The sequence below is a fragment of the Hyperoodon ampullatus genome (assembly GCF_949752795.1).
Source record: "Hyperoodon ampullatus genome assembly, chromosome: 9".
NCBI classification, from domain to species: domain Eukaryota; kingdom Metazoa; phylum Chordata; class Mammalia; order Artiodactyla; family Ziphiidae; genus Hyperoodon; species Hyperoodon ampullatus.
The window spans coordinates 89,086,846-89,109,076 of NC_136922.1; the positions used below are offsets into that span (position 1 = coordinate 89,086,846).

Consider the following 22,231-nt stretch of genomic DNA (forward strand, 5'->3'; position numbering starts at 1 on the left):
AACAAGCACTGCTTGTTACTGTGAACTCTCCCTACAATGTTAGGTCTAAACGAGCCTTAAAGAGCTGTTTAAAAATAAATAGGAGGGCCAGATTCTGGGAGGAAAATACATAGAACATATAGACAAATCTGCTTCCCTAAACTGGCTGTTTAGTTTGGGCTATGCTATTTCCTGCTTAAATTGGTTTCCTGCAATTTGTTAAGGCTGCCAAATACTTAGTGATGTCAGTGATATACTTTAAAAAAAAAATCAGCAAATCTTTCTTATTTTTCCCAGTGACAAGAAATGTACAGAGAAACTTGCACAGTGAGGATAATAATAAAAGTGAGTTCATTTGTCTTTTTACCCAGATTCATCCTTTTCATCTGCTTGCTAGCGGTTTAGGTAACCAACAAATAGCCTCCTAATAACATTCCTGCCTGATTTTTCATATTGACTTGGGGACAGTTTCTTCAGCAATAAGCAGGATCAAATATGAGAGGTCTGACCTCACTATAAGCCAGGAAAACTAAAGGATCAAGGTGGAAAGGAAAAAAAATCAATATCCAACACTGATTTTTAAAATCAAAAAATGCAAGACATTAATGAAAAGGTAAGTTTATAACTGCGCAAGGTATCCCTTTATGTCAGCCTAAAAAAAAAAAAACATTCCCTGATATAAGAGCAAACCAGCTACATCAGCATCCACGCGGTAGGAGCTCCCAAGAATTGCTGCCACCAGTGCCTGTGTCCCCAGCGTGAACCGGAGTCACTCCCCGCCCCCACCTCTCCAGGACACCCTCCAAGACCAGCAGACCCAACCAACTCCATGCAGATGAGCTAACAGAACTTAATGAAGACAGCAGTCATCATTTAAAACATTAATTATCATTTTCTGGTGTTTTTATCCCCAGCTCAATCATAAGCTCCAGGAAAAACTGTACCTGTCTTGATCATCACTGTATACCCTCAGCAGTAGTAGAGGGTTGAGCACATAGTAAATGCTTATATTAAGAAATAATATAGACAGCAACTGTCAATGCTACCCACCACCAGTCCCTCCCATCAGGAAACTTGCACAAGCCTCTTAGATAGCCTCATCCACCAGAGGGCAGACAGCAGAAGCAAGAAGAACTACAATCCTGCAGCCTGTGGAAGGAAAACCACATTCACAAAAAGATAGACAAGATGAAAAGGCAGAGGGCTATGTACCAGATGAAGGAACAAGATAAAACCCCAGAAAAACAACTAAATGAAGTGGACATAGGCAAGCTTCCAGAAGAAGAATTCAGAATAATGATAGTGAAGATGATCCAAGACCTCGGAAAAAGAATTGAGGCAAAGATCGAGAAGATGCAAGAAATGTTTAACGAAGACCTAGAAGAATTAAAGAACAAACAGAGATGAGCAATACAATACCTGAAATGAAAAATACACTAGAAGGAATCAACAGCAGAATAACTGAGGCAGAAGAAAGCATAAGTGACCTGGAAGACAGAATGGTGGAATTCACTGCTGCTGAACAGAATAAAGAAAAAACAATGAAAAGAAATGAAGACAGCCTAAGAGACATCTGGGACAACATTAAACGCAACAACATTTGCATTATAGGGGTCCCAGAAAGAGAAGAGAGAGAGAAAGGACCAGAGAAAATATCTGAAGAGATTATAGTCGAAAACTTCCCTAACATGGGAAAGGAAATAGCCACCCAAGTCCAGGAAGTGCAGAGAGTCCCATACAGGATAAACCCAAGGAGAAACACGCCAAGACACATAGTAATCAAACTGGCAAAAATTAAAGACAAGGAAAAATTATTGAAAGCAGCAAGAGCAAAACAACAAATAACATACAAGGGAACTTCCATAAGGTTAACAGCTTATTTCTCAGCAGAAACTCTACAAACCAGAAGGGAGCGGCATGATATATTTAAAGTGATGAAAAGGAAGAACCTACAACTAAGATTACTCTACCCAGCAAGGATCTCATTCAGATTTGATGCAAAAATCAAAAGCTTTACAGACATGCAAAAGCTAAGAGAATTCAGCACCACCAAACCAGCTCTACAACAAATGCTAAAGGAACTTCTCTAAGTGGGAAACACAAGAGAAGAAAAGGACCTACAAAAACAAACCCAAAACAATTAAGAAAATGGTCATAGGAACATACATATCAATAATTACCTTGAATGTGAATGGATTAAATGCTCCAACCAAAAGATACAGGCTTGCTGAATGGATACAAAAACAAGACACATATATATGCTGTCTACAAGAAACCCACTCCAGACCAAGGGACACATACAGACTGAAAGTGAGGGGATGGAAAAAGATATTCCATGCAAATGGAAATCAAAAGAAAGCTGGAGTAGCAATACTCATATCAGATAAAATAGACTTTAAAATAAAGAATGTTACAAGAGACAAGGAAGAACACTACAAAATGATCAAGGGATCAATCCAAGAAAAAGATATAACAATTATAAATATATATGCACCCAACATAGGAGCACCTGAATATATAAGGCAACTGCTAACAGCTGTAAAACAGGAAATCGACAGTAACACAATAGTAGTGGGGGACATTAACACCTCACTTACACGAATGGACAGATCATCCAAAATGAAAATAAATAAGGAAACAGAAGCTTTCAATGACACAAAAGACCGGATAGATTTAATTGATATTTATAGGACAATCCATCCAAAAACAGCAGATTACACTTTCTTCTCAAGTGCGCATGGAACATTCTCCAGGATAGATCACATCTTGGGTCACAAATAAAGCCTCAGTAAATTTAAGAAAATTGAAATCATTTCAAGCATCTTTTCTGACCACAACGTTATTAGGTTAGAGATGAATTACAGGGAAAAATACATAAAAAACATAAACACACGGAGGCTAAACAATACGTTACTAAATACCCAAGAGATCACTGAAGAAATCAAAGAGGAAATCAAAAAATACTTAGAGGGCTTCCCTGGTGGCACAGTGGTTGAGGGTCCGCCGACCGATGCCGGGCATGCGCGTTCGTGCCCCGGTCTGGGAGGATCCCACATGCCGCAGAGCGGCTGGGCCCAAGAGCCATGGTTGCTGAGCCTGCGCATCCGGAGCCTGTGCTCCACAACGGGAGAGGCCAAAACAGTGAGAGGCCCGCGTACCGCAAAAAAAAAAAAAAAAAAAAAAAAATACTTAGAGACAGATGACAATGAAAACACGACGATCCAAAACCTATGGGATGCAGCAAAAGCAGTTCTAGAGGGAAGTTTATAGCTATACAAGCCTACCTCAAGAAACAAGAAAAATCTCAAATAAACAATCTAACCTTACACCTAAAGGAACTACAGAAAGAAGAACAAACAAAACCCAAAGTTAGTAGAAGTAAAGAAATCATAAAGATCAGAGCAGAAATAAATGAAATAGAAACAAAGAAAGCAATAGCAAAGATCAATAAAACTAAAAGCTGGTTCTTTGAGAAGATAAACAAAATTGATAAACCATTAGCCAGACTCATCAAGAAAAAGAGGGAGAGGACTCAAATCAATAAAATTAGAAATGAAAAAGGAGAAGTTACGACACCACAGAAATACAAAGCATCCTAAGAGACTACTACAAGCAACTCTATGCCAATAAAATGGACAACCTGGAAGAAATGGACAAATTCTTAGAAAGCTATAACCTTCCAAGACTGAACCAGGAAGAAATAGAAATATGAACAGAACAATCACAAGTAATGAAATTGAAATTGTGATTAAAAATCTTCCAACAAACAAAAGCCCAGGACCAGATGGCTTCACAGGTGAATTCTATCAAACATTAAGAGAAGAGCTAACACCATCCTTCACAAACTCTTCCAAAAAACTGCACAGGAAGGACCACTCCCAAACACATTCTACGAGGCCACCATCACCCTGATACCAAAACCAGACAAAGATACTACAAAAAAAGAAAATTACAGACCAATATCACTGATGAATATAGATGCAAAAATCCTCAACAAAATACTAGCAAACAGAGCCAACAACATATTAAAAGGATCATACGACATGATCAAGTGGGATTTACCCCAGGGATGCAAGAATTCTTCAATATATGCAAATCAATCAATGTGATACACCATATTAACAAATTGAAGAATAAAAACGATATGATCATCTCAATAGATGCAGAAAAAGCTTTGCACAAAATTCAACACCCATTTATGATAAAAACTCTCCAGAAAGTGGGCATAGAGGGAACCTACCTCAACATAATAAAGGCCATATATGACAAACCCACAGCAAACATCATTCTCAATGGTGAAAAACTGAAAGCATTTCCACTAAGATCAGGAACAAGACAAGGATGTCCACTCTCACCACTATTATTCAACATAGTTTTGGAAGTCCTAGCCACGGCAATCAGAGAAGAAAAAGAAATAAAAGAAATACAAATTGGAAAAGAAGAAGTAAAACTGTCACTCTTTGCAGATGACATGATACTATACATACAGAATCCTAAAGATGCCACCAGAAAACTACTAGAGCTAATCAATGAACTTGGTAAAGTTGCAGGACACAAAATTAATGCACAGAAATCTCTTGCATTCCTATACACTAATGATGAAAAATCTGAAAGAGAAATTAAGGAAACACCCCCATTTACCATTGTAATAAAGAGAATAAAATACCTAGGAATAAACCTACCTAGGGAGACAAAAGACCTGTACACAGAAAACTATAATACACTAATGAAAGAAATTAAAGATGATACTAACAGATGGAGAGGTATACCATGTTCTTGGACTGGCAGAATCAATATTGTGAAAATGACTATACTACCCAAAGCAATCTACAGATTCAATGCAATCCCTATCAAATTACCAATGGCATTTTTTACGGAACTAGAACAAAAAAATCTTAAAATTTGTATGGAGACACAAAAGACCCCGAATAGCCAAAGCAGTCTTGAGGGAAAAAGAGAGAGCTGCAGGAATGAGACTCCCTGACTTCAGACTATACTACAAAGCTACAGTAATCAAGACAATATGGTACTGGCACAAAAACAGAAATACAGATCAATGGAACAAGATAGAAAGCTCAGAGATAAACCCACGCACCTATGGTCAACTAATCTATGACAAAGGAGGCAAGGATATACAATGGAGAAAAGACAGTCTCTTCAATAAGTGGTGCTGGGAAAACTGGACAGCTACATGTAAAAGAATGAAATTAGAACATTCCCTAACACCATACACAAAAATAAACTCAAAATGGATTAAAGACCTAAATGTAAGACCAGACACTACAAAACTCTTAGAGGAAAACATAGGAAGAACATTCTTTGACATAAACCACAGCAAGATCTTTTGTGATCCAACTCCTAGAGTAATGGAAATAAAAACAAAAATAAACAAATGGGACCTAATGAAACTTAAAACATTTTGCACAGCAAAGGAAACCATAAACAAGACGAAAAGACAACCCTCAGAATGGGAGAAAATATTTGCAAACGAATCAACGGAAAAAGGATTAATCTCCAAAATACATAAACAGCTCATGCAGCTCAATATTAAAAAAACAACCCAATCCAAAAATGCGCAGAAGACCTAAGTAGACATTTCTCCAAAGACGTACAGATGGCCAAGAAGCACATGAAAAACTGCTCATCACTAATTATTAGAGAAATGCAAATCAAAACTACAGTGAGGTATCACCTCACACCAGTCAGAATGGGCATCATCAGAAAATCTACAAACAACAAATGCTGGAGAGGGTGTGGAGAAAAGGGAACCCTCTTGCACTGTTGGTGGGAATGTAAATTGATACAGCCACTATGGAGAACAGGATGGAGGTTCCTTAAAAAACTAAAAATAGAACTACCACATGATCCAGCAATCCCACTACTGGGCATATACCCAGGGAAAACCACAATTCAAAAAGACACATGCACCCTGATGTTCACTGCAGCACTATTTACAATAGCCAGGTCATGGAAGCAACCTAAATGCCCATCGACGGACGAATGGATAAAGAAGATGTGGTACATATATACAATGGAATATTACTCAGCCTTAAAAAGGAATGAAGTTGGGTCATTTGTTGAGATGTGGATGGATCTAGAGACTGTCATACAGAGTGAAGTAAGTCAGAAAGAGAAAAACAATATCGTATATTAGCGCATATATGTGGAATCTAGAAAAATGGTACAGATGAACCGGTTTGCAGGGCAGAAATTGAAACAAAGATGTAGAGAACAAATGTATGGACACCAAGGGGGGAAAGCTGTGGGGAGATGGGGGTGGTGGTGTGATGAATTGGGTGATTGGGATGGACATGTATACACTGATGTGTATAAAACTGATGACTAATAAGAACCTGCAGTATAAAACAAACAAACAAACAAGTAAGAAAAACAATTAATAACTTTCTTTGGGCTATTTGTATGGAAATATGTTAATATAAATGTTTCAGACATTACATGAAATTTCTAAAAATCTTATATGTTCTGGTATAATGTTATAAGTCTTAATTCTAGTTATTTCTTTAAAATGTATATCTCAGAAATAACTAAATTTCCTTGTCAACTGCATTATTATGAACTTTCATCAAATGTTTAACTGTGGTCATTTTTAAGTCTTTTGTCATTTACAGACAGTTCTGGGTGTACTCTGATGCTTTTGCAAAAATGTTCCTATAAAAGGGTTTCATCTTCAAGGAATTCATGGAAAAGACTCTGACAAGTACAGGTTTCTGGTAACTGACTATACTGCTGAACTGAATGAATAAGCATTTTCAGAACTCTAATGGAAAACTGATGAATTCATAAAAGTGCTAACAAAAGATCAAGATGAAAAAAAATTAATTACATGGGACTGAGTGAACTGATGAGGATGATTATAATTTTTGTGACTTTGTTTGAATAAAAAAAAGTCCCACAAGGATTCAGAGGCAAAATATATACAAATCAATTTTCACTGCAAAGTAAAGGAGCTGTAACGGTGGAGGATTACTGGACTGAATGTCAGTATTATGACATAGTGTAAGTGTGTTTCATGTTTGGTAATTGCAATCATTTTTGCTTTTGTTGTGGTCATCTGTTTACAATGCTTGGTGTCAGTTTATTTTTCTCTTGTAAAAATAAAAATAAAAATATATTAAAAAAAAAAGCAAACCAATGTAGTTGAGATAGCACATAACACAGCAAAGAATTTGAGGCAGCAAGGATACAGTTAAGTTCTTTAGAGCACATTCATTTATTAAAGTGGCATTACAATATGCTGTGTGTCACACAGTATATTATTTTGCCTAAACAGCTTTACATGCAAATACTTACTGCAGTGAGTCACTGATCTGGTTCAAGGTTGGGCAAAAAATAGTTTCAGTAAGTCTTTAAAGGAAATCACTTTCTTACAGCATAAATTATGTTCTCAAAACCATATATATGACAAAACTTAGTTCTTATACCCAGAAATCCTAGCGCTCTCAGTCCATCAACTCTGCCCTGTATTCACACATATGAATAGCCTAGGGGGCTGGTATGAATTAGAGTCCTGCAAGGAAGAAAGCATTTTAACAAATATGAAAAATTCAACTCACATTTAATATATCATTTACCTGACACTGAAAAATGTAGAAAAGGCTGGTGACATTTTTATCCATATTATTTTTGTAGACTTGAAAAATTATTTCATAACACATCTAAATTATAAATCTTAAGAAATCTATTACTGGGTACTAACTAAAACCCCAAATGCAGAAGAGAACATTAACTTTGAGGCTGTGTACTTGTAGAAACATATTCTTTAAATTTTAAGAAGAACAAATCTTTGTTAATTTGCACAATCATTGTCTAACTGCATTCTGAACCTAAAGGCAAGATCACTTCAAAAGAGTATGTCAAATATTAGTTCTTTTCTTAGGTTGGGCTGGAATGAGTAATGGAAATATCCTCAAAGAGCCTGAGCTATTAGCCTTGTTGAGCTTTTTTCACATCAAAGTGCAGACAGAAAAAGCAAGTATTTGTATGGCATATGAGGGTACACAGGTGTTCACCAGCTACCCTGAATCTAAGAAATCAATTCCTCCAACACACTCATAACACACAGGTTAGGAGGCTGTGCTAAAGACTGAGGTGAAGACAGTAGACCTCGGGGAAATATTTCCTGGCATCCATTTGCCCACAATCCTGGGGGAGCTGGGATGTGGAAAAGGCAGGAAACTAGATTCACAAACACACAGAGCTGTCTAGCTCCACAACCTCAGTCACCACATCATTAAAATCACCTGATGAAGCTCACAAGGACAAGCATTGATAAAATCTAGACTAAAGCTGTGCAAAAGAACTTTCTGCAATGAGGAAAATGTCCTACACTGCACTGTCCAATATGGCGGCCACTAGCCACAGGTGGTTACTGAGCGCTGAAGGGTGACGAGTGTGCCACAAGAGACGAAATTTTTATTTTATTTCATTTTAATTAATTTTAATTTAAATATTAATAGCCACATGTGACTAATGGCTACTATTTAGAGAGTGTAGTTCTAGCCTGACCAACAAAACACAAGGTGGCATTCAAAGAGTTTTCAGTGCCCAGGCTGGTCATGGACCAGAGTTCATCAGTCATGTCAAATCGAGCAATGGGAAGGGATGGATCCCTCAGCATAGGCAGAACTTATCTCAACATCAGTGTCACACTCTGCAGGCCACACCATGAGCATTTACAGAAAGCCTCCCCACCCACACCCACTCTTTCAAAGTATCCTTTTAAGAAACCAACCCCAGAAGGAAAACACTTCCTCTCCTTCAACTCACTGTTGTATATGAGCAAATACGGGAGAAAGCTAGAAGCACCAACAATCCCTTACAGAAAGGTGCTTTCCTAAACTCAAGCAGAACATCACTAAAAAGCAGCTCTCTCCCTCCAACTAGTTTCTGACACATCCTTTCTACAAATGAAGCAAGATGTCATTCAAATGATAATAAAACAGAGTGGTTTACTGCATTTGCTCTGGAGTCAAACAGACTTGAATTCAAGTATCACCTCCACTGCTCACCAGCTGTGTGACTTTGGGCAAGATAATTAATCACTTCGAGTCTCAATTTTCTTCCATGTAAAATGGCTTAATACAGTACCTTCTTCACAGGATTATAGAGATTACACAAACTAGACATAAAGGATTTAACAGAGTACCTGGCACATAATAAATATTACTTAAATGTTACTTATTACTATTCCATCATTAGTTCACCATCACCATCCTATCTCCTTAACATAGTAGGTAGAAAGGAAATCTACCTAAGGACTTCCCTGGTGGTCCAGTGGTAAGGAATCTGCCTTCCAACGCAGGGGACGCGGGTTCAATCCCTGGTCAAACCCATTAAGATCCCACATGTCGTGGGGGAACTAAGCCCACATGCCACAACCACTGAGCCTGCACGCCTCAACTAGAGAGCCTGCATGCCACAAACTACAGAGCCCACGCACTCTGGAGCCAGCGTGCCACAACTAGAGAGAAGCCCGCACACCACAACGAAAGATCCCGCATGCCTCAATGAAGAGCCCACATGCTGCAACTAAGACCCGACGCAGCAAGAATAAAATAAATTATTTTTTTTTAAAAAAAGAAATCTACCTAGAACAAAGCATATTTTAGATCAAATTCCAATTTTTAAAATATCCATATGTCAAAAGATAATGCTGGAAAAGCAGAAAGGGACAAGTCATGGTGTACCTCAGAAGCCAAGAAAAGCAATTCAAATTATATTCTAAGTACCATGGAGATCTACCACTAGGATATGATATGAGCCAATGTATTTTTTTAAAGATTGCTGAGGCCTCTGTGTGCTTGGCAGAGCACAGAGGGAGGACAAGACTGGAAACAGGGAGCCAGTTAAGAGGCTTCAGCAAAAGACAAGGTAAGAGATGGTGGTTACCTCGACTGGAGCTGCAGCAGTAAAGACAGACACGCAAAGAACATATCCAAACATATTTTGGAGATGGAGCTGACAAGACTAGCTAATGGTCTAATATAAGAATTAAGAAAGGGACTTTCCTAGTGGTGCAGTGGTTAAGAATCCACCTGCCAATGCAGGGGACACAGGTTCGAGCCCTGGCCTGGGAAGATCCCACGTGCCGCGAGCAACTAAGCCCACGTGCCACAACTACCGAGCCTGTGCTCTAGAGCCCATGAGCCACAACTACTGAAGCGCATGCCTAGAGCCCCTGCTCCGCGACAAGAGAAGCCACCACAATGAGAAGCCCATGCACCACAATGAAGAGCAGCCCCCGCTCGCCGCACCTAGAGAAAGCCCACATGCAGTAACGAAGACCCAACGCAGCCAAAAATAAAAAATAAATAAAATTTTTAAAAGATCTGTAATCCCAATTATAAAAAAATAAAATAAAATATTTTTTTTAATTAAGAAAAAAAGAGGAAACAAGGATGAATCCCAGTGCCATTTACTGGGAAAGATAAAGAGGAGAAGCAACTCTGAAGAAGAATAAAAAGGTTTGTTTTGGATCTGCTAAGTTGAAGAATTTTAAGTGGAGATGTGAAGTAGACAATTGTCCAAGTCAAGTTTCAAGGAGAGGTCAGGGCTAGAGGTACAATTTTGGGAGTCACGGGCATCTACACAATGATTCAAAAGGCATACAATTTGATGACATTAGTGGAAATCAGCAAAGAAGACTAGACTGAGGATGCAAGTAAGGCAGAAGGAAAACCAAGAGTGTGGCCCAGAAGCCAAAACAAGGGTTTCCAGCAGAGGGGGTGGTCACTTTCTATCTAACCTTAATGAACGATGAACACTTCTTAATGCTAAACAAAAAGTTTGCAAAGGACAAGAACTATTTCTTATTCATCTTGGCACCTTCTGCTCTAAACACATCAGAAGTTCAACTCATGGTTACTGACTTAATGATTAGTAAAAGGGTCACAAATGCCCCCAAGTGAATGGCATTTGGGCAGCATCTCATCTTTCTCAAGGTATTTCAGTCTGTAGCCAGATTTACCACACATTACCCGTTTCTAATAAATAATGAAAATTCTCATTTAGTCCAAGATTAATCATCTCAACTATTTTCTCATTGCCATTTCACCAAAAAAACAGCATGTCCATCCATCAAATTTAGCAGCAATAAGAACAGTGCCAGACACATAGCAGGTGCTCAATAAATATTAGTTGGATGAATAAATGGACAGGGTAAGAGAGAGAAAAGGAAAGAGAAACAGTCTCTTATCCTACAGGATAAGAGAGATAAAATGAGACAATAGTTCTCTATGGATTTCATTTAACATCATATTTTCCTCAATAATTAAGACTATGAAGGAATAAACTTAATAAACTTAAAGAAATCTATTAAGACACTAAAATCATTAGAGATTTTCATCTGGAAACAATAAATCAATATTTTCTAGGTTCAATTTTTTTTAATAAATATTTACTCCCAAACCTCTCATATCCCTATAAGTAATTCATTTTACACAAAAAGATATGAAATAACCTTCCAAAGCCTAACAGAGGATTCAGGCGCTGGAAGAGAAAAAACATTCCCAAAGACTGTTTGAAAGTAGATTCATTCCACTTTTAGTTCAAAGAATTTTAAAAGAAACCCTGGTACTAACCAATACAGTCGGCCTTCCATATCTGAGGTTCCTCATCCACAGATCCCACCAACCACAGGTTGAAAATATTCAGGAAAAAATAAAAAATTCCAGAAAATCCCAAAAAGCAAAACTTGAATTTGCCATGCAGGCAATTATTTACTTGGCATTTACAGTGTACTAGGTATCATAAATAATCTAGAGATGATTTAAAGTATATGGGAGGATGTGCATAGGTTATAAGCAAGTACTACCCATTTGATATAAAGGACTTGCACATCCATGGATTTTGGTATCCAAGGGGGTCCTGGAACCAATACCCATGGATACCAAAGGAAGACAATTCCCCCATAAAAAGTCCAACATCCAAAAAACAAAAGACAGAAGTGCAGAAGAACTTGACTATTGAGTGAACTTTACCACTTATAATTTTTCTGCTAAGAACTCAGAAATTAAAATTCTGAAGTACCTGAGGCACCATAAGCACCAGAATACCGCTGAGACTTCGGACCAGATGGAGAGGTTTCCTTCATACGATCAATCACATTTTCCGAAAGCTGAAAAAGCAACATCAAAATAAAATCAATTATAAAAGAACAAGAAAGAAAACAGTACAATAGCATCCAAGTAATTCAGCCATCCATATCAGTATGTATAACAAATGCCCTGAAGAAATTAGACTAAATCTAATAGCTACAACACTAAAAGCAAGTAAGAACAATTTTAAGATTTCAAGATGCACCCCACAGCACTACTTCATTTCTTCTAATGCACTGCTAATTGCTCATTATAAATAACTCTTTTCCTCATTTTATACTGTGCACTAAATTGTAATCTCTGAGAAAATGTAAGCCATCAGAACTCCTTCGACTTTCCTCCCCCGTCCTACAAATTAAGCTTGCAGCAGGCCTTAGCTCCTTCTTTCCCTCCAGCCCCAAATGAAATGGTGTCCCTCCCTCCCTCCCGTTCAAGGCTAACCAAAAACAATCCCTCTTTCAACAGATTTCATTATGCACCAACTTTGTGCCAGCCAACTATGGGTGGCTGAAGTCATCAAGGTGCTTAAAGTCAAGAAGAAACAGACAATCATCATGCGTTTAAATATAATGTGAAGGATGTGACTTGATTCAGTTGGCCTGTAATGGAAGGGCTGACAGCACAATGGGCAGATGGGCAGGGCATCTAGACAGGCTGTGGGAGTGGGGTTGAGCTGGGAGCTGAGAAGGATGAAGAGTACTTAGAAAGAGAAGGAGCAGGATATGAGTACTCTAAGAAGAGAGGACTGCATGAAGCTATAGTTATGCAGCAGGGCTTATCAGCATAGCAAGGGGAAATATCAAGCAGGCAGTTGGCAACAGGGCAGGGGCTCTGAGGAACACTCAGGCTAGGAGATTTGAGAGTCATCAGCCCACAATCCGCCCCCCGCAACTTATCAGATCATCCTTTTTTATTTTCTTTATAGCACGTACCACTATCTGATTCTTTCTTGTTTATTGCCTGCCTTTCTCACTAGAAAGAAAGCTCCAGGAAAGCATGGATTTGGCTGTCTTGTCTAGTATATCCCCAGAGCCTCAATAAGCCTGGTTAAATGAGTGAATGGTTAAATAAGTGAAACTATATGAATGAATAAAAGAATGGCTGAAGCAGGAAGCTGAGGAGGGGGCTTAGTGAAACGGCAGGTGGATAGGGAAATAAGATTCTAGATTTTGAAGACTCTTAGTAAATCCTTCAAGTTAGGGAGTTGAACTAGATCCTGAGGATGGGCACTACTGAAGGACTTTAAGCAGGGTAATGACACAATCAGACTTGCATTTTAGAAAGATCACTCTAGCTACAGTGTGGAGAACAGACTGGAGGGGGACAAGAAAAGAAGAGGACCCCTGAAGGACGCTAAAGGACCAATTAAGAAGCTATTAAGCGTATGTTCACACAAAGACTTGCCTGGGAACGTGCAGAGCAGCATTACTCATAATAGCAAACAAATACCCATCTTCCAGTGAATGGATAAACAAAACATATATCCATACAATGGACTACAATTCATCAATAAAAAGAACTGAAGTTCTGATAGATGCTTCTATATGGATAGACCCAAAAAACAACTAAGTAAAGGAAGCCAGACACAGAAGGCCACATATTGTATAATTCTATTTACGTGAAATGCCCAGAAAAGGTAACTCTATACAGACAGAAAATAGGTAAGTGGTTGCCTAAGGCTAGGATAAGAATGGAGATTAACTAGAACATGAAGATTTTATTGGGATGATGAAAATGTTCTAGAACTGGACTGTGGTGATGGTTGCACAATTTTGCAAATTTATTAGAAAGCGTTGTACACAGAAGACAGGTAAATTTTATATGTAAATTACATCACAATGAAGTTGTTTTTAAAAAAATAAAAAACATGTTCCAGGGAGAACACATTCAAAAGATATTTAGGATTCAAAATGGCTAACCTTCACTGAGTGCTTATTATGTGCCAGGCACTTCCACTAAACTAAGCACTTGACCCATTTAATCCTTCACAATCCTGAGATACTTTCATTACCTCCATTGTATAGGTGAGGAAACTGAAGCAAAGCCAGATTAAATAATTTGCACTGGATCTTACAAGTTGTCAGCAGTGCAGCCAGGATTCAAACCCAGGAAGTCTGAGTGTCAAGGTCACAGTCAGCTGTCCCCTTCACTGCCAGATTCATTGTCTGACTAGATGAGGGCGAAGCAGAAATCATCAAGAAGGCTTCCAGGTCAAGTAATGGGGTGATCCGCCTCCCACATCCTTAAGAACCTTCTTCCAGTTTCCACTTCCTTAACACACCACTATCTGGCTTGTAACCCAATACAGCTGAGAAAGTGTTCCAGTAAAAGTCACCACTGATCAAATAAATAACCTTCTATATTTATGTTTATATAAATAAATATCTTTTTTATTTATACTTATAAAGCACCTAATTTATATGACTTCCCTTTGGTCACTCCCCTCTTCCGAAAACCCCTCCCCTGCTTTTCCAACATCCCTTCCTGCTTGTCCTAGGACTCTGGCTGAGTCTTATCTCTTCTGCAGGCTTCCCCTCCCCTTAAATGCTAGAGGTCCCCACATTCTGTTCCTTGCCTTGATTTTCTTCTCACTCTACATGCTCTTGTCGGTACTCTCATTCACTCCCTTGGTTTTTTAACTGCTGTTGATTAATGAATGAATTCTAAACCATTATCTCCAGCCCAAGAGCTGTATCCTGAAAGCCAGACCTAAACACTTAATTGCCTAATGGACACCTCCCCTGGGACAGACCACAAGCGCCTCAAACACAACACGTCTCAAGCTGGATTCACGTTTGCCAAAAATCCCTTCTTCCTCTTGCTTTCCTTATCTCATTAATGACACCACCTCCATCCAGCTTCTAAATCAAAACACAGGACTTCTTGACTCTTCTCTCTTATTCTCTTAGCCATGACTTCCTCAACTCCTGAACGTTTAACGAATTCATCATCTCTTCTCACATCCCATTTCCCCTGCCCTAATTCATGGCACCATCAATATTCCTCCTAAAATGCAAATCTGATTATGGTAATTCCCGTTTCAAGTCCTTCAATAGCTACCTCTGTTGACAAGAAAGTCCAGATTCTTCTGTGTGGCGTTCAAGACTTCCTCTTCATTTGGTTATGGCCTAACTCTCCAACCTCAGCTTCCATAGCTTTTCCCCCAAGACTTCATACCCTGTTCTCCACCCACACTGGCTACTTGTTGCTATCTCTTTGCCTTTATACATGGCTACATTGCCTTCTCTCTGGGCTCCTTGGGAGAGAACTGCCTTTCAAAATTCAGTTCAAACATCCTAAAGCCATTTCATTCCAATTCTGCTTACCCAACGCGACCCTTCTTGTGCCCCACGGGTACCTGCTCAAATTTCCAGTGCAGTCCTCCAGTGACAGAACAAGCATCTGCCTTTCTGCAAAACTGTGAGCTCCTGTATGTTAGTGAGTCATTCAACAAAGTTTACTAGGCCAAGCACTAATTGAGGCCCTTGTGAGACATCAGTGAACAAAACAGTTTGTACCTGAACTGTTACTTACATCTCATGACCCAAACCAGAATGGAGGTGAGACGGTAAAGGGAAAGTCCACAGCTCAAAAGTTGTGACCTTTTAAAGAAAAACCATGACTCCTTTCTTGGAAGAGAAGTGGAAGTTAGGAAGGAGAGTGCCAAGGGACTTTGCTTTTCTAACTGACAGCTACTGAGACTGTTGCTGCAACTCTTCTACAAAGCTGAGCTACATCTTAGGAAAAACCCCTTAAGACTGACTCCAATCCTCTCAATTCACAAGTGAGAAAAAAGAGGTCCTGAGTAACATCCAGCTACTGGAACATCAGGACAGCAACCAGTAACCCCCATTCTCTAGTCCAGTGCCTTCTCCACTATTAAATAATATACTCCTTAATCACACACAATAAAGTAAAAATGTATCACTTCCTCTTAAAGAAATAAAATGTGCCTTATTACGTTTTAGAATCTTAAAACTATTTTAACTGATATATAATTTATATAAAGTTTACTCAATATATAAGGTTAATATACTGCATAATATATATTTAATGTACCATATTAACATAGTATGCTTCAATGTAAATATGTATATTTTATATTACATGATATATACTATGTATTATATCATATAATACATATATTATGTTATATATATAATATAATTTATGTGTTTAAAGCTAATATATATAAAGCTAATTTGACATATATAATTTCATATGTTACAAGAAGCTGGCCCAGAATAGAGGAAGAAGCACTGGTCACCTACTAGCTATATAACCCTCAGTGGGCCTCACTTTCCTCATCTGAAAACAGTGAAAATAACACCTACCACTGGAGTTACAGCGGAAGGATTCCAAGATGCACTGCAGACTACAACATGCTACACAAATACCTGGTAGAGTTATTACTAGTACAACTCCAGCCATTAGGACTTCAACAGGTCATTCATCTCGGTTCATGTTCATCAGCTCCGCCCAATCCTTCTCTACGTGGTGTATGAAGACCAGGCCTACAGCTACTGCCAGAAGCAGCTACATTAAGTCCTGGTCAGAGTATATACGGTGCCAGTTTATCCCTCTCTATGCTCTTTGCATAGTAAAAGTACAAGTCTCTTTCAATATAAACATTAATTATTTCTTATTTCATTGTTAACTTTTTATTTGTCTGGCTTATCTGATGCTTCAAAACTTCCTACTTAATGTCAAATTCAATCAATTCAAAACATTTCCCAATAAGGCCTTTGGTTATACCTCAGTAAACTGATAAGCATGTCATCCAAGGGAACACAACTCATTTTTTAAGTTGATAAACACGTTGCAGAGTTGCCTTGAGAGACAACCTCTTTTTTGTCCTTAGAATCGTTCACACACGTATTCTCAGGCCCTTCCAAAGGAGCACCCATGGAAGCCTGCAGTTGCATCTCTGCTTACTCAAGCATGATCTACCCTCTCCCCAGTCCAGTCACAACTATGCTGACAGAAGGCAATAGCTGGGCTACACTTTGTATCTCAAGCTGATACTCACTGAGCTGACCTCCCAGCTGTAGTAATGAGTTCAGGCCTGCACTCTCACCTGATCGCCTCTGTGAACTGGGGGACTCGCTTGTGAAGCAGCTGACAAGATTTAGAGATGCTGGCCTGGGTTATACGCACAATATGTAGCTGGAGAACAACTTTTCTTTGTGAGGCAACCTGACCCCAAAAGGGGTCAAAGGTAAAACACAAGCTTCTGCAAGAGCCGGACAAGCAGCCTCCGTATAAGCAGCAACTTCTTTAGGAAACATCTTTCCTTAAACAGGGTACGTCTTTCAGAAAATCTTTTTTCCTATTTAAAGATCTATACCTACTATACCTGGTTTCCAGACATCTCTGGAATCTCCACCAAGGCAAATACCAAGTGCAATTTACAGAAATCATTTGTAGCAAAGAAACACACACATTAATGCTAGAATTATGCCCTGGGGCCCATGGATTCAGGAGTCTATGCATTAATTCCTCAATTGTGTGCAAAATTTTCTGCTTATTGCATTATTCTGGGTACAGTCCGTAGCCTACAGATTTACAATAGTCTGTGAACTAAAAGTTAAGAACCACTGTTCTAATATAAGGGAGAACCAAAAGAAGAGGGCCTGCCAGCAGAGCTGAATTCAGTTCACTGACTTTATCCACCCTATTCTCTACTGCTCCTGAAGACAAATCTAAGTAAATGGGACTTGCCAATTTTCAGTCTGTACTACAGCCCATACCAACACGTGCCCCAGAGAAGAGGAAAAGGTTGTGTCATCTTCTATAGTCTTCCCAACCACCTTGGTTGGTCTTATCTAAAATCAGCACAAGTACACCACTCAACAACCCAGAATCTAGCGTTTTCTCAGAAACAAGAGACTGCCTGAGATGGACAATGATAAAGTATTTCTACTTCCAAGGAACAGAGTAAAAGGAGGAAGAGAACTCCTTTTTAAGTTGCCCCTCTCCAAGAGGTTGAGATAGGAACCACCTGAGACAGAAACAAATCAGACTCTCAACTCCATAATAGGTTTTCTTCAACTTCTTCCAGGTGTTTCTTACCAAACTGATTAAAGGACTCAGACCCACTTTTCTCACTTGGTCCTCTTTCCACATAACACACGTCATTTTCTTTTCACCTACCATTTCAACACAAAGGCTTCAAAAACTGCCACTGGGCTTCCCTGGTGGCACAGTGGTTGGGGGTCCGCCTGCCGATGCAGGGGACACGGGTTCGTGCCCCGGTCCGGGAGGATCCCACGTGCCGCGGAGCGGCTGGGCCCGTGAGCCATGGCCGCTGGGCCTGCGCGTCCGGAGCCTGTGCTCCGCGGCGGGAGGGGCCGCAGCGGTGAGAGGCCCGCGTACCGCAAAAAAAAAAAAAAAAAAAAAACCTGCCACTATTATTTGGAAGACATTACTCCAAAATACTTACTTAAGGGAGACTATTCTATACTATCATATACACATGTATAATTTTTAGCTTATGTCTGTAGTTTATCACTTGTGTTCTTTGCATTTGTTATTAGTGGAAAACATGAACTTCTACCATCTGTATGAAAATCCTAGAAAGCTTATCATGGTAAATATATACACAAGAGATTCATGGAACCTAAAGTGGAAAGGGACCAGTCAACTACTCCAACAACATTCCTCAGGACTCCCAACGACTGACTGGACTTGTAGCCTCTGTTAATGGACCCTCTCCAGGATCCTCAGCCAAATCCCACGTGAAATAACTTAGGGGCTCTCAATTGCTAATACTTCCCAAAGCACAGGTTGTGTTCCACATAAGTATCCTTGCTACCATAACTGGCTCCTGTGAATTTCAGCTTGCAACTTCATGGCCAGTTGCAGAGATTAGTTTATGCCTGGAAAACATGATAAATATTACTTTGAAAATGATACCTATCGAAGCTGACATTTGCTCTGGAAGAGTTCACTCACAGCTTTGATGTTTCAGATAAACTTGTGAAAGACTGAGTGGAAAGCACACTTCCCAAGCAGGCACAGCAGGTGCTCTGAAAAATCCTATTAAGCACATGTAATATGAGTAATCAAAATGCTTGGTCTTGGGAGAGGAGGGCAAAGCAAGAGGGTTGCCTTTCATCCAACCCATGAGTTCAAAGTTGGAATCAGGTGTAAGAATACAGGTTCTTTTATGGAAGGGGGAGGGAGAGCTGTTGACTGCTGAGGATAAGGGGAAAGAGAAAACCAGGACCCAATAAACACCATGAAACTAACACCTGGTAAGTGAGAAGAAACTTTAAACTTAACATTGTAAGTAAGCCCTTTAATTGCTAACTGCTGAGGTTCTCAGCAAGAAAAATCTGGGAAAATGTGATCTATTAATAAATGCAGCCTAGTTACTGAAAACCTTATGTTGTTTACTCAATATTACCCCTTGTATATTAAGATAAATGAAGATGAAATTACTACCCTTATCAGTGGAACACAAAATTGGTTTTCCAGCAGCAACTGAGTCTGCTGCATTGTTGGCACACTTTTTTTTTTTAATTAAAGCTTTATTGTTATGAAAAAAGGTAACCACAGGTGATATGGTCACAGTGGTCCAAAAGGAAATGCTCTAAACATAGAAGCAGGAGGCCTGGAAAAGTGGTGTACACAGAAGTAAGGGAAAAGTATAAAAGAAATAGGAGTTATTCTCTTCATGAGAAACTAACAAAAGGGGTCCAAAGAGGGCAAATTTGGTAAAGCCAAAAACCACCAGAGAGAAACATATGTAGTGTGTTTAGGTGTTACTGTTAAGGTGAATACATTTTCTTTTAATTTTTATTGTAGTTGATTTACAATGTTGTGTTAGTTTCTGCTGTACGGCAAAGTGAATCAGTTTATACATAAACATATAACCACTTTTTTTTTTAGATTCTTTTCCCATATAGGCCATTACAGAGTATGAGTAGAGTTCCCTGTGCTATAAGCAGGTTCTTATTAGTTATCTATTTTATATATAGTAGTGTGTACATGTGGCACACTCTTATTCTTACGAGTGATGGCATAAATGTTAGACAACTGGGCATAGCTGGAATGTCTTCCTCAGCCAAGCTGAACTAACCTATCTGCAATTCAACACTGAAGTGTGGGCTTCATCAGCACTATGTTTCAATCAACTGAGCTAAAAACACTGGCTCACTCATGACACTGAGACTTCCCCTCAGGAGAAACAAGAGAACTGTTTCAAGCTAAGAAAAATATAAAGATCAGCTTAAAAACATCTAGGGCTTCCCTGGTGGCACAGTGGTTGAGAGTCCGCCTGACGATGCAGGGGAAGCGGGTTCGTGCCCCGGTCCGGGAAGATCCCACATGCCACGGAGCGGCTGGGCCCATGAGCCATGGCCACTGAGCCTGCGCGTCCGGAGCCTGTGCTCCGCAGCGGGAGAGGCCACAAGAGTGAGAGGCCCGCGTACCGCAAAAAAAAAAAAAAAAAAAAAAAAAAAAAACTTTCTGAGGTCAAATTGCTTTATTTACTAGGATCAGGCATCATACTTCCAAAAATGTGAGGCTCTAAATTCAGGTGCAGCAGAGACTGTGTTAATGAAATTAGTGCTGGTATGCTGACACCCTAGAGAAAAATCAAGTTTTCAGTTAATGTATCAAGCATATTCAGGGGGCATTTAAAAATTCTCTCCAATGTCTTGGACAGAACAAAGTGTACTACTCCTAGTGGTACGAAAACTTGCAATCCTATCTCAAGTCCTATCAGGCTGGCAGACACTAGTCTTGAAGCCACTGGGCCTAGTCCAAAACTTAGGCACAGCAGGCCACAGAGGAGGGGCCTGGAAAAGATAAGATGTCAAGTGAAAGAAAAGTGAAGGAGGGAGAACGAGAAGTCACCCGAGGCAGGGCCGAAAAGTGCGTGTGTCGGGGGAATGGCTGCTGTCAGTGGGAGAGTACTAAACAACAGAGGAGATAAAGGGTTCCTTAAAAGTCCAGTTCATCCTGAGAGAGGCCTTGTGGGCAGTGCAGAAGCAGGCTTTGGATTCTGAACCCAGGAGAGGACAGACAAGCCCCATTTCACAGATGGGTACAGTGAGGAAGGGGTTTCAAATAAAGTCCCAAAACTACTGAGCAATACGGTCTACACTGGACTGTGAGCCCTTGGAGGGTCTAAAGCAACCTGGCATCCGCCAGCCGCCCCAGCACAGTGCTCAGCACTTGGCCCACAACCCGCAAATATCTCTGAATGGATGTCCCACGTCTTGAAAAACTTCAAACTTCTTTGCAAAGAACTCAGCTTCGGGCCGGACAACACTGGGGTGCCGGACGGAGGAAACCAGGCTGAGCGGAACCCGGAAAGGCCAGGTCCGAGTCCGAGTGCTGGCCCTCCGCCCGCCCACTGTCACTCACCCGGATGCCCTTCACCACGGTGATGTTCTCATTCTCGTCCGCCTCGAAAGTGACCCGGCGGGTGCTAGCCGTCCCGCCCATGGCTTCTGTTTCTGCGCCCTCAGACACCTAGCGCGGACCCACAAGCACCACAGGCCCCACGCGCACACAAGCGCGTAGACACGCGCGGACTCTAGCCTTGCACAGGAGGAGCAAGGCCACGACCCCAAGAAGCAAGGAGAAGCCGCCGGTCGTGAGCTCCCGCCTCTTCCGGTCACGCGCCAAAACAGAACTGCCTCCGATTGGTCGACGATACGAACGGCCCGCCTCTCCCCGGGAGGGGCGCTCGGATTGGTTGGCGCGGACCCGGATGCTATGGCAACAGGTGGTTCCTGTCAAGGTTCCCGGAGCCCACTGGGTGTATTGGGAATTGTAGTCTTGATCTGGTACGATGGGTGCTGGTACTTTCTCGTCCTTATACAGTGAGCGCCAGAGGAGCATCGCCTTCTGGGAGTCGTGATCTTGACTGCAGAAACGGCGTCTAACTGGGCAACTTTCAAGGAAGTTCATTCATCTGACAAAGCACGCTTTGAGGATAGTATTCTAGAAGTTTAGGCCAGCGAGTTAGAAGATGTAATCTCTTTCCTAAAGGAACTCACCGTTTAAAGAGGGAGATGCACTCTCGTAATAGAGCCATTCCTAGATTCCTGTAAACAAATCCCCGAGGCAAAACGTAGCCTTTCTTTATTTTAGTCTTAGCCAGTAAAAAATACAAAACAACA

The 22,231-nt window shown here is 40.2% G+C and overlaps 1 protein-coding gene across 3 annotated transcripts in view; it reads right to left on the minus strand.

Moving 5' to 3' along the window:
- Positions 1-21,643, minus strand: part of CHCHD3 (coiled-coil-helix-coiled-coil-helix domain containing 3) — a 291,260-nt gene extending 269,617 nt beyond the window's left edge. For all 3 annotated transcript variants that reach the window (XM_079711283.1, XM_079711285.1, XM_079711284.1), the window contains exons 1-2: positions 21,471-21,643; positions 12,028-12,115 (exon numbers count right to left, since the gene is read on the minus strand). In XM_079711283.1, coding sequence (XP_079567409.1) covers positions 12,028-12,115; positions 21,471-21,551 — 169 coding nt within the window. In that variant the 5' untranslated portion in view covers positions 21,552-21,643. The remainder of the gene's footprint in view (positions 1-12,027; positions 12,116-21,470) is intronic.
- Positions 21,644-22,231: the final 588 nt, after the last annotated feature.